The following is a 14,003-nucleotide window of genomic DNA, read 5'->3' on the forward strand; positions in this document are numbered from 1 at the left end:
CTGACATGTTATTCTTATCCAGTACAACTCCTTTAAAGACTATGGACTCCTTTAACATGGAAAAAAATGTATGTTTGTAAATGCTAGAAGTTACCATTAGTTAATAAAATTGCACTAAGTTTCAGTCTGCAATCTTCATTCCTTCATTCATTTTCAGACCTCTGATATACATTTTCAGTTTGATTCAAGTTTCTAATTTAGCTCTTATGGGAGTGTCCTTCCGTGTAATACAGGTTGAATGTGAGTTCTGTGTTTTTCGTTTGCTTTTATACTGTACTTTTCCCCTTCACTATAGCCTATTATATTTGCCCTATAAGATCATTTCTCCCCTCCCCACTGTAGATCTGTGTACATCCTCTCCCTGATGCTATCTCAAACACTGAGAAAAGTGAAGAGAAACCAGAGAGAGTTGTTTGGAGCAGGAGCTCTGATGGCTTTGTAACATTTTTTGCAGCTCACACAGCTAGATAAAATATTTATAGATACTCAGCAGGAGCAAAATAGTATTTTTTTAGGATAGCTAATTTAGAAACATTGCAAAAGGGGTTGTCCAGTACTTTATATTGATAACCTATCCATAGGATAGGTCATCAATATCAGATCAGTGGGGGTGCTACACCCGGCACTCCTGTAGATCAGCTGTTGGAGGAGGCTGGATGTGCCCAGTTGTAGAGTAGAGCTCCACCAACTACATAATGGTCGTGGCCAGGAATTGCACGTCCATGCCTATTCATTTGAATAGTGGTGGATCTGCAGTACCCGCACAGCGCCTACTATATAGTTATTGCAGCTTCGCAGTTCCACTCCACAACTGAGCAGAACCAGCCTCCTCCAGCAGCTGATTGGTGGGAGTGCCAGGCTTAACACCTACACTGATCTGATACTGATGACCTATCCGTAGGATAGGCTATCAATATAAAGTACTGTACAAACCCTTTAACTTTGCATTTAAGAAGCAAATAATAATAAAAAAAAAATTCTGCACGTTGAGTGTAGATTTCATGTTCAGCCCTGGGCATTGGCCTATCATAACTTTCACTGACTCTTTATTATGGGAAATAGACGGCAATGATGTCTAATGTAAGGAATTAAAAGATAAACTTGTTATTCTGAGCTATTGGGGTACATTTACAAAAGCCTAGCGTAATGAAGAAGAGAACTCCACCACTAAAAACAAGTAGTTTTTGGCAAAATCGCAGTCACGGTTGTCTTTCTTTTCCTGGAATGTAATCCTAGTATGGTTTATATGGAAAAAGGTTCAGTACATTGTAACCGTGCACCACAGTGGAAATAAAGCCATATGCATGCTTGTAATATCACACAGAGAAAACAGAATGCAGAATGTCAACTTTTGACAGTAGCACTGGCGTTCCTAATCACACACCCATTTGTGAGTCTTCATCTGTCATCTCTTTGGCTCCAATCTGTGTTGTCAGAGCAATTGGAGAACCGTGTCATGTGTGCTGAAAAAGTCCTGGCACCAGATAGAAGGTCTCCTGGTCACTGCACCGCATGTGACGTTATACACACGTGTTAGGGAAGCTGCAGTACACAGCGCCGGTTTTAGACAAAGTGGGGCCCAAAATGCTCACATATTGCACCATCACACAGAGACTTTTACGTTCCATTTACACTACATGATTTCAGACCATTAAACGAGCGCTATCGACTATACTGAAGTCTTTAGCGCTTGTTTAGTGGCGTCTTTACATAGGACGACAGAGAATAATAGGGACAGGACATTCTCTAATAGATCACTCTGTCCCCATACATATCATATTAACTGCAGCACATCTCCTGTTTATACCACGAAATGTGCTGCCGAGAATAATGACTTTTTTTCCACCATAAACAATCCAATCACATGATGAATGGGCAGCATTTATTTTTTTTGTCAGGTGATTGCTGACAAGTTTACACCTATAAACTCTTATCTGCAGTGGCGGGATTTATAAATGTATATACAAAGGGCACATACACATACAGTATGTATATACACACACACGTATTTAGACACAGCATATACACACACGAATTCAGACACAGCACATACACACATAGCACATACACACATGTATATACACACATGAATTTAGACACAGCATATACACACACACACGTATATTGTAATTTACAGTACAGCAGTTTATTACATCTCATAAACCGCTCATAACATAGTCCATCTCAGTGGCTCGCCGACATGTTACACATAATATCCCAGAGCCTTTCTAGTGACAGATATGCCCACTTGGCTCCAGATACAGCTTTCAGCAAGGTAACAATATCAATGTCCGCATCAAGCAGCGTTTTTACCATTGCCGGGTCGTAGCTGCTTCAGTCAGCTCGGTTCTGCCACAGCTGTGGCTTTAAGGCTTCCCAGGTGGGGGCCTCCGGGCCACGTACATTCAAAGGCTACTGGTATCTCAAACACAGGGGGATCCAGCCTCTGCCTTCCAGGCTAGTGGAGTCCCACACAGGGACCAGGCCTCTCGCCTTCCAAGACTACTGGTATCCTAAACACAGGGGGATCCAGCCTCTGCCTTCCAGGCTAGTGGAGTCCCACACAGGGACCAGGCCTCTCGCCCTCCAAGGCTACTGGTATCCTAAACACAGGGGGATCCAGCCTCTGCCTTCCAGGCTAGTGGAGTCCCACACAGGGACCAGGTCTCTCGCCTTCCAAGACTACTGGTATCCTAAACACAGGGGGATCCAGCCTCTGCCTTCCAGGCTAGTGGAGTCCCACACAGGGACCAGGTCTCTCGCCTTCCAAGACTACTGGTATCCTAAACACAGGGGGATCCAGCCTCTGCCTTCCAGGCTTCACCAGGCCACTCTTTCTCTCCCTGTTTCAAAACTACCAGGGTTTATACTGTATATCCTTTTGTGAACACAGGACCTGTGATGATGTCACAGTCACGTGATCAGTCACCTGAGGGGGAGGTAAATGGTCAGCTAGAGCACACCCCCTGGACATTCTAGCAATGCAGCAAGCCGCTGCATTACAATATATAAACACACACACACATATTTAGACAGCATTCACACATGCATATACACACACAGCACATACACACATGTATATACACACACAGATATTTAGACAGCACTCACACATGTATATACACACATGTACACTACCGTTCAAAAGTTTGGGGTCACCCAGACAATTTTGTGTTTTCCATGAAAACTCATACTTTTATTTATCAAATGAGTTGCAAAATGAATAGAAAATATAGTCCAGACACTGACAAGGTTAGAAATAATGATTTTTATTTGAAAGAATAATTTTCTCCTTCACACTTTGCTTTCGTCAAAGAATGCTCCCTTTGCAGCAATTCCTGCATTACAGACCTTTGGCATTCTAGCTGTTAATTTTCTGAGGTAATCTTGAGAAATTTCACCCCATGCTTCCTGAAGCCCCTCTCACAAGTTGGATTGGCTTTATGGACACTTTTTGCGTACCGTACGGTCAAGCTGCTCCCACAACAGCTCAATGGGTTGAGATCTGGTGACTGCGCTGGCCACTCCATTACAGATAGAATACCAGCTGCCTGTTTCGTCCCTAAATAGTTCATGCATAATTTGGAGGTGTGCTTTGGGTCATTGTCCTGTTGTAGGATGAAATTGGCTCCAATCAAGCGCTGTCCACAGGGTATGGCATGGCGTTGCAAAATGGAGTGTGAGACTTCCTTATTCAAAATCCCATTTACCTTGTACAAATCTCCCACTTTACCAGCACCAAAGCAACGCCAGACCATCACATTACCTCCACCATGCTTGACAGATGGCATCAGGCACTCTTCCAGCATCTTTTCAGTTGTTCTGCGTCTCACAAATGTTCTTCTGTGTGATCCAAACACCTCAAACTTTGATTCGTCTGTCCATAAAACTTTTTTCCAATCTTCCTCTGTCCAATGTCTGTGTTCTTTGGCCCATATTAATCTTTTCCTTTAATTAGCCAGTCTCATATATGGCTTTTTCTTTGCCACTTTGCCCTGAAGGCAAGCATCCCGGAGTCGCCTCTTCACTGTAGACACTGACACTGGCGTTTTGCGTGTACTATTTAATGAAGCAGCCTGTTGAGGACCTGTGAGGCGTCGACTTCTCAAACTAGAGACTCTAATGTACTTGTCTTGTTGCTCAGTTGTGCAGCGGGGCCTCCCACTTCTCTTTCTACTCTGGTTAGAGCCTGTTTGTGCTCTCCTCTGAAGGGAGTAGTACACACCGTTGTAGGAAATCTTCAGTTTCTTGGCAATGTCTCGCATGGAATAGCCTTCATTTCTAAGAACAAGAATAGACGAGTTTCACATGAAAGTTCTCTTTTTCTGGCCATTTTGAGAGTTTCATGGAACAAACAAATATAATGCACCAGATTCTCAACTAGCTCAAAGGAAGGTCAATTTTATAGCTTCTCAAATCAGCCAAACCGTTTTCAGCTGGGCTAACATACTTGTGCAAGGGTTTTCTAAACATCCATTAGCCTTCTTACACAGTTAGCAAACACAATGTACCATTAAAACATTGAAGTGGTGGTTGTTGAAAATGGGCCTCTATACACCTATGTAGATATTGCAATAAAAACAAGACGTTTGCAGCTAGAATAGTCATTTACCACAGTAACAATGTATAGATTGTATTTCCGATTCATTTAATGTTAGCTTCATTGACAAAAAAATGTGCTTTTCTTTGAAAAATAATGAAATTTCTAAATGACCCCAAACTTTTGAACGGTAGTGTATATACACACACACATATTTAGACAGCACTCACACATGTACAGTACAGACCAAAAGTTTGGACACACCTCATTTAAAGAGGTTTCTGTATTTTCCTGACTTTGAAAATTGTACATTCACACTGAAGGCATCAAAACTATGAATTAACACATGTGGAATTATATACTTAACAAAAAAGTGTGAAACAACTGAAAATATGTCTTATATTCTAGGTTCTTCAAAGTAGCCACCTTTTGCTTTGATGACTGCTTTGCACACTCTTGGCATTCTCTTGATGAGCTTCAAGAGGTAGTCACCGGAAATGGTTTTCACTTCACAGGTGTGCCCTGTCAGGTTTAATAAGTGGGATTTCTTGGCTTATAAATGGGTTTGGGACCATCAGTTGTGTTGTGCAGAAGTCAGGTGGATACACAGCTGATAGTCCTACTGAATAGACTGTTAGAATTTGTATTATGGCAAGAAAAAAGCAGCTAAGTAAAGAAAAACGAGTGGCCATCATTACTTTAAGAAATTAAGGTCAGTCAGTCTGAAAAATTGGGCAAACTTTGAAAGTGTCCCCAAGTGCAGGTGCAAAAACCATCAAGCGCTACAAAGAAACTGGCTCACATGAGGACCGCCCCAGAAAAGGGAGACCAAGAGTCACCTCTGCTTCTGAGGATAAGTTTATCCGAGTCACCAGCCTCAGAAATCGCAGGTTAACAGCAGCTCAGATTAGAGACCAGGTCAATGCCACACAGAGTTCTAGCAGCAGACACTTCTCTACAACAACTGTTAAGAGGAGACTTTGTGCAGCAGGCCTTCATGGTAAAATAGCTGCTAGGAAACCACTGCTAAGGACAGGCAACAAGCAGAAGAGACTTGTTTGGGTTAAAGAACACAAGGAATGGACATTAGACCAGTGGAAATCTGTGCTTTGGTCTGATGAGTCCAAATTTGAGATCTTTGGTTCTAACCACCGTGTCTTTGTGCGACGCAGAAAAGGTGAACGGATGGACTCTACATGCCTGGTTCCCACCGTGAAGCATGGAGGAGGAGGTGTGATGGTGTGGGGGTGCTTTGCTGGTGACACTGTTGGGAATTTATTCAAAATTGAAGGCATACTGAACCAGCATGGCTACCACAGCATCTTGCAGCGGCATGCTATTCCATCCGGTTTGCGTTTAGCTGGACCATCATTTATTTTTCAACAGGACAATGACCCCAAACACACCTCCAGGCTGTGTAAGGGCTATTTGACCAAGAAGGAGAGTGATGGGGTGCTATGCCAAATGACCTGGCCTCCACAGTCACCAGACCTGAACCCAATCGAGATGGTTTGGGGTGAGCTGGACCACAGAGTGAAGGCAAAAGGGCCAACAAGTGCTAAGCATCTCTGGGAACTCCTTCAAGATTGTTGGAAGACCATTTCCAGTGACTACCTCGTGAAGCTCATCAAGAGAATGCCAAGAGTGTGCAAAGCAGTCATCAAAGCAAAAGGTGGCTACTTTGAAGAACCTAGAATATAAGACATATTTTCAGTTGTTTCACACTTTTTTGTTAAGTATATAATTCCACATGTGTTAATTAATAGTGTTGATGCATTCAGTGTGAATGTACAATTTTCAAAGTCATGAAAATACAGAAAAATCTTTAAATGAGGTGTGTCCAAACTTTTGGTCTGTACTGTATATACACACACAGCACATACACACGTGTATATATACACACACATATTTAGATAGCACTCACACATGTATATACACACACACATACCTACAACTATATACACACAGCGCACACAAATGTACATTCACGCAACTCACACATTTATATACACACACATGTATATGCACATACACATATGTAAACACATATGTATATGCACACACGTGTTAATGCACACACAGACATATGTGCATATATATACAGCACACACAAATATACATAGCACATTCAGACATATATGCACATACATACATATATATACACATAGTACACACACATGTATATATACACTGCGCAAACACATATGTATATACACACCAATGCACAGTTAGGTCCAGAAATATTTGGACAGTGACACAAGTTTTAGCCGTTTACCAAACATATTCAAGATACAGTTGTATAATCTATATGTGCATGAAGTGCTGACTCCCAGCTTTAATTTCATGCTACTCAGAGTAAGGCTGTGTGCCCATGATGCGTTTTTTAAGCGTTTCCGCAGCTGCAAAAATGCTGCAGAAACGCTTAAAAAACGCATGGTAGAAGGCCTGCCATGTCCCCCAATGATAATCCGCATGTGCTGTGCACATGCTGCGGAAATTTCCGCTGCGGATTATCAATGCGGAAAAAAACGCAGCACTACCAATTATTTTGCGGAAGTGCTGCGTTTTCGCCACCATTGACTTGCATTAGAACGCGCCAATTCCGCAAGACTGCATCTGTACTTGCGTAATTGGCGCGTTCTAATGTGCGGATGGTACCAGGGTGTAGAGGAGAGGAGAGTCTCATCCACACCCAGGTACCATTAAAAAAGCTGTAAAAAAAGAATAAAATAAAAAATAAATGTATACTTACCTTCTGGCGGCCTGCGCTGCACCTCACCTTGCTTCCCGGCACTTTGCGATGGAATGAAGGACCTGCGCTGACTTCAGAGTCATGTGACGGGTCACGTGACGTGGATGTCGGCAGGTCCTTCAGTGTACCGCTGCCAGCAGCCGGGACCGACCGAAGCAAGACAGCGCGGGCCATCGGAGGGTAAGTATATATTTATTTTTTGACATTCTCTCGGGTCACACTATATAAATCCATGCTGGTTGCATGGATTTATATAGTGTGACCAAGTTGTCAAGCACTTTCCAAGTGATGCTAAAATCGATGGAAAGCGCTTGTCAACCCGCATGCGGAAATGCAAGTGAAGAACGCTTCACTTCCGCATGTCCCTGGCAGGAAAACGCATGTACAATCCGCATGCGTTTTTTTCTGCCAGGGAGATGCAGAAACGCTCAGGAAAAAATCCTGAGCATTTCTGCATCGTGGGCACATAGCCTAAGGGTTTAGGAATTACAGCTCTTTAATACGAAGCTGCCTCTTTTTAACGGACCAAAGGCAATTGGACATTTATATCAAAATCACTAATGGGCTGCATGGGCTATTCTCTCATTAATTAAGCAGGTAAAAGGTCTGGAGCTGATTCCAGGTGTAGCATTTGCATTTGGAAGCTGTTGCTGTGAACCGACAACATGTGTTTCACTAGGTTGAAAATAAAATAAAAAATCCATCAGAAATGTTAGGAGTGACCAAACTAATACTGGATGAATTTTGAAGTGTACAGGGCGATACTTTCCACTTAGATTCAACCAAATGCAGCAAGGTTGATTGTCCATCTGTAATGTGAAGCACTGTCCAATCACCCAAAACATATTACAAAAGCAACCCAGGAGTTTTTTTAAGGCACAAAAGTGTAATAGTTTGCAATGATCAAGTCAATCACCAGATCTCAACCCCATCGAGCAGCATTTCACATGCTAAAGACAAAACGTAAGGCAGAAAGACCCACAAACAAGCAACAACTGAAGTCATGTGCAGTAAAGGCCGGCGAAGCATCACAGAGAAGGAGGAAACCCAGTTTGGTGACGTCCATGGCTTCCAGACTTCAGGCAGTCATTGCCTGCAAAGGATTCTCTACAAAGTATTAAAAATGAACATTTTATTTATGGTAAAGTTAATATGTCCAATTACTTTTGAGCCCCTGAAATGAGGAGGCTTCCTATAAAAATGGTTACAATTCCTAAATGTTTCACAGGATATTTTCTGTTGAACCCCTTTAATTAAACCAGAAAGTCTACACTTCAATTGCATCTTAGTTGTTTTTTATTTTTAAAACAAAAATAGTGGCCTGCAGAGCCCAAATCACATAGATTCGTTCATTGTCCAAATATCTCTGTACCCAACTGTATATACACAAAGCAGGCACACACGTATGTATTTACACACAACACACACATCAAATGCACTATAGAGAACTTACTAATCTGTCTCCTGCTATTCAGTTCTTCTATCTTGACTCATGCAGGGTAAAGGACCTTTGGTGACATCATGGCTACATGACTGTAATGTCATCAAAGGTCCTGCTGCACTGATAATGTAAGTAGGCTTTTATTAGTGCTGTTTATGTTTGTAATCTTTGAGGGCCTTTATGAGGTTGGAGACTCTGGCCAATTGCCCAGTTTTTACCCCACTAACTAATGGCGGCCCTAACAGTACAGTATCAATCTATTGGTCCAGAGAAATGTTCTTGCACAGCTGGTAGATGGAGCCTGCACTGTGAAGAGAAGCTTCAACCGAGGATTCTGCAACATCTGTATCGGGGTTATGTGACAGCACATCCTACCAAACATGGACATACACCTTTAATCACTTTAGAAATATGATACAATTTCAGCAAGCACAATATAAAATATATGGTTAGAAAACTGAACAACTGATGAAAGCATTTGGCACCTACCAGATATCCTCTGCATTTTCATCCGTCGGGCTTGAATACGCCCTTTTGCGAGTCTTTGCTTGGCTATAATACAGCGGATGTGGTCTGAGAAGATGAATGTAGCTTGGAGAATGGGAAACGGCTTGGAGTGTGGCGTAGATGCTGGTTTGTGGATAGTTATATTTAAAGCTCTGCTATCATCTTCTACACCCGTTACTTGCATATCCTAGAAAATAGGGTGAGGCAATGCTTTAAAAAAACATACATATCCGTAAAGTTATTTATTGGGTATAATATACGACGTGTGTTATTTACCTGCACACATATGATTTAGTATAGAACATAAATTTTTTTCGGCTGAGCCAGAATTAAAAGGGATTGTCTGGTGAAAAGAAGCTATTGCCTATCCAAAGGACCTGTGGGAACTGATTGGCAGAGTGGGGAATTTTTATCCCCAATTCAGCACTTTTTTCCTATTACAAAATGGAGCAGCAGGTTGGACACCCGTCCACCACTCAATTCATTCTCTATGGGGCTGCAAAAAAAGCCAAACAGATACAGTACCAGGTTAGCCCACAGGCTGTGCCTGGTACTGCATCTCAGCAATAAATACAGGAATAAGGAGGAGTTACAATACAAGACATCGCTCACAGACAAGACTGGAGATATTTCAGGAAGAAAACAAGTATTTTCATATACAAGTCTTTTATAAATCAGTAAATAAAACTTCATGGGATTTTCTGCCCACTACGACTAATTCGGGGAGATTTACCTACTATTTTTCGGCAAGCTGGATGAGAGGGTTTGGCTTGGTGAAAACTGGCGTGAAATGTAACAATGCTGCAAATAGATTCAAAATTTCTGGCGCAGAGTAAGCTGACAAATGAGTGGTGTAAAATAAGACAAAGGAGTCTACTTTTCTCCAGAATTTATCAAGCAGCATGAGCCGCTACGGTAAAAAAGGTCTAAAAATTATGTACCAAAGCGAGAAATGCAGGTGTGCTACGCTGCTGGTAAGGAATTCACAGGATACAGATGAATAGAAATAGATCGTAGTTTATTCCCAATGCGTTTCCAGGAGGATCTTTATTGTGGTTCCCCTGAGGAAGAGGTCCATTCGATCTACAAACGAGTTGGGAATAAACTACAATCTATTTCTATTCATCTGTATCCTGTGAATTCCTTACCAGCAGAGCAGCACACCAGCACTTCTCCCTTTGGTACTTATCGATGTTGGTTTATCCATCCAGCGGGGCAGCAGCAGCTAGGGTGTTGCAATCTAAGGCTATTCAATTGCTGTGATTTCACAGCATTACAAGGTGAGCACAAAAAAACGCAATTAAACAGCATCCTTTTTGGTTAATGCTCTATGTGCGCTTTTTGTCCATCTCTGGTCTAAAAATTAGACAGTCTAACATGTCTTAGTAAACTTTTATTGGATCCTAGACAATAGGCAGCATATTAAAGGGGTACTACAGGGAGATAAAAAAATGTGGGTTCTGTGTATGAGTGCAGGGATAGTACACAATTTTTTTTATCTCACAGGAGTACCCCTGTAACTTGTGAAATCAACTAAATAGTGAATTGAGTGATCAACTTATTTTCTTATCCTCCTTAGGGTCTCTAAGAGATTTTTCAAAAAATGCTTAATTTCAGGAAATTAACACTTTATTAAAAAATGTTAAAAAAAAAACAACAACATTCCACTCAATACAAAAGGTTCATGTTCTGTCTTTGCATTATAAAGCAATGTAAAACCACATTTCCAATGCCTAGCTGGTTGTAGTTTTCATCAGATAAATTAGTTGTTCGCTAGGGGTGCCAGAAAAGAGAATCGAAAAAATAATGCGTGGTCTCATATTGAAAATACACTGCTCAAAAAAATAAAGGGAACACTTAAACAACAGAATATAACTCCAAGTGAATCAAACTTCTGTGAAATCAAACTGTCCACTTAGGAAGCAACACTGATTGACAATTGAAGCTATGGATTGGCCCGCCTGTTCCCCAGACCTGAATCCGATTGAGCACATCTGGGACATCATGTCTCGCTCCATCCACCAACGTTGCACCACAGACTGTCCAGGAGTTGGCGGATGCTTTAGTCCAGGTCTGGGAGGAGATCCCACAGGAGACCATCCGCAACCTCATCAGGAGCACGCCCAGGCATTGTAGGGAGGTCATACAGGCACGTGGAGGCCACACACAATACTGAGCCTCATTCTGACTTGTTTTAAGGACATTAAGGCTGTGTGCCCACGATGCGTTTTTTCAAATTCAAGGGTTTTTTTTATTTTTTGTGTTGAAAAAGTACAAGAAAATACAATATACATAGTAAAAGGGGTAACGTAACTATAAATCTATGCATAACTACAGTACATTGGGGGGGTACAGGGAGGGTTTTCCATCAATATCCAGATCAAGCATGTATTTTTCCATATGAAAGATAGAGAGAGAGGGAGCGGACCACGGCAGACCACTAATCAATAGAGTGTGATTATGATCTTTGTCGTGACGACATCCCGGATAACTTTAGTTGGGGGCTAGATGGTAGGCGTCAGAGTTTTGGAAATCCATCCAATCCCTCCAAGTCACACAGTGTCTATCAACATCAGCCGGTGAGATGGCAATCAGATGCTCCATCCTATTAAGGAGGGAGATCTCCGCAAACCATTCCTCCACAGTGGGTGGGTCTCTGCTTTTCCAGTGTCATGGAATGACATTCTTAGCCGCCTGTATTAGGTAGCCTATTGATGACCTTTTATAACTACGTTTACTTATTGGTAACATTGATAAAAGGAGGGCTTCTGGCGTATTAGGGATAGTCAAACCAGTTATTTTCTCAATCATGGGAACCACCTTTGCCCAAAATGCATTTATTATAGGGCACCCCCACCATATGTGTGACATTGTCCCTTCCCCCTCCCCACATCTCCAACATCTGTCTGAGACCACTGGGTACCATCTATGAAGGACTGCTGGTACCCGGTACCATCTAGAGGTAATTTTGAAGGAGGTTTCCTGAGCTTTGGACCCTATTGAGGTTTTATGTGTTAGGAAGAAACATTTATCCCATTGTGAGTCAGAGAAGGACTTCCCCAGTTCCCTTTCCCATGCACCGCAGAATCCTGGCCTATTGTCAGCTACCTGGGCAATGAGGAGATTATACAGTAGGGAGATGGAGTGTGTAGGGGGTGACAATGATAGGCACAATTTTTCAAAGTTTGTGAGATCTCTATGAAGATGTGTGCACTTCTTCACAGTTGAATAGAAGTGTTGTAATTGACTATATTCAAAATTAGCCTTCGGGGAAGTGGCTCTTCCCTGTAACAAGTCATTGAGGGGGAGCAGCGAAGTGTTGGAGATGACATGAGAAAAGAATATCGGATGGGATTTGTTTGAACCGAGAAATCTATTTGCAGATAGTCCTGGTGGGAAATCCGGATTATCTGAAATCGGAAGCAAGGGGCCCTGGGGGTCGATTAAGGATAAGCTTTTATTATGGGATCTCAAAGCCAGAGCAGTGGCATAAGTACTATATGACATAAGGCCAAGAGAGGGGACAGTTAAATGGGCGCACCATGGGAGAGTGGTAAGAGCTTTAGGACAAATGGATTGAGCTATTTTGACCCATAACTTCCCCTCCGAATGATGGAAGAAGTCCAGGATTCTAGCGTGTACTGCTGCCATGTAATACCTTCTACAATCCGGAAGGCTAAGGCCCCCCTTTTGTTTGTGTCTGATCAGAAAGTCCCCCCGAATGCGTGGACACCCACTTGCCCAGATAAATCTGCAAAAGCTACTGCGCAGTCTTTTCCAAAAATTTGAGGGAATTACCACGGGAATGGTTTGGAAGAGGTATAAGAGTTTAGGTAGGACGTTCATTTTTAGTATATTTATTCTGCCGAACCAGGAAAAATCCTTCACCGTCCAAGAAGTAAGATCTCTATGGAGTTGTTCAATAAAGGGCCCAAAATTAAGATAAAATAGACGGGAGAGGTCTCTATGAATAGGAATTCCTAAGTATTTGATACCCTGTGAGGGCCAGGCAAAGGGAAAGTTGGACTGGATGGAATCCTGTATGGATTTGGGGAGGGAAATACCGAGGGCCTCAGACTTCGCTGCATTGATTTTAAAATTTGACCATGTAACAAAGTGATCTATTTCAGCCATAACAGCATGGATGGATATATGTGATTGAGTGATATATACTAGGACATCATCAGCAAATAGAGAGCACTTGTACTCGGTGCCTCCCACCCCAATCCCCCTAATATTGGGATTATCGCGGATTGATGAGAGCAGGTGCTCCATCACTAGGATGTATAAGAGAGGGGACAGAGGACATCCCTGTCTTGTCCCATTAGTTATTATGAAAGGTGATGATAATGTTCCATTTATCTTCAGCCTAGCTGACGGATTGCGATACAGGGCCATGATTTTGGCTATAAAAGGGTCCCCTACCCCAAGCTTTTTTAAGAGAGTAATATATGGCGTGCCAGGAGACTCTATCGAATGCTTTCTCAGCATCCAAAGAGAGTATCAGTAGAGGGATACCTCTTGATTGGGCATGATGAATAATGTCAATTGTCTTTAAAGTGTTGTCCCGAGCTTCCCGCCCAGGGAGGAATCCCACCTATTCGCCAATATTTTCGCGTAGATCTTCAGATCCACGTTCAGCAGAGAGATTGGTCTATAGCTAGAACATAAGTGTGGGTCCCCACCCTTTTTTGGGAGAACAGTGATATGTGCCTCTGTAGTTTGGGGAGGGAAGGCGTTTGTGCAGGATGCGTGATTAAATC

At 42.3% G+C, this 14,003-nt stretch overlaps 1 protein-coding gene across 9 annotated transcripts in view; it reads right to left on the reverse strand.

Moving 5' to 3' along the window:
- Positions 1-14,003, reverse strand: part of CLEC16A (C-type lectin domain containing 16A) — a 293,814-nt gene that overhangs the window by 85,180 nt on the left and 194,631 nt on the right. For all 9 annotated transcript variants that reach the window (XM_073647735.1, XM_073647726.1, XM_073647727.1 and 6 more), the window contains exon 20: positions 9,223-9,427. In XM_073647735.1, coding sequence (XP_073503836.1) covers positions 9,223-9,427 — 205 coding nt within the window. The remainder of the gene's footprint in view (positions 1-9,222; positions 9,428-14,003) is intronic.

The sequence above is a fragment of the Phyllobates terribilis genome, unplaced genomic scaffold (assembly GCF_046119375.1).
Source record: "Phyllobates terribilis strain yellow unplaced genomic scaffold, ASM4611937v1 Scaffold_9__5_contigs__length_417890890, whole genome shotgun sequence".
NCBI classification, from domain to species: domain Eukaryota; kingdom Metazoa; phylum Chordata; class Amphibia; order Anura; family Dendrobatidae; genus Phyllobates; species Phyllobates terribilis.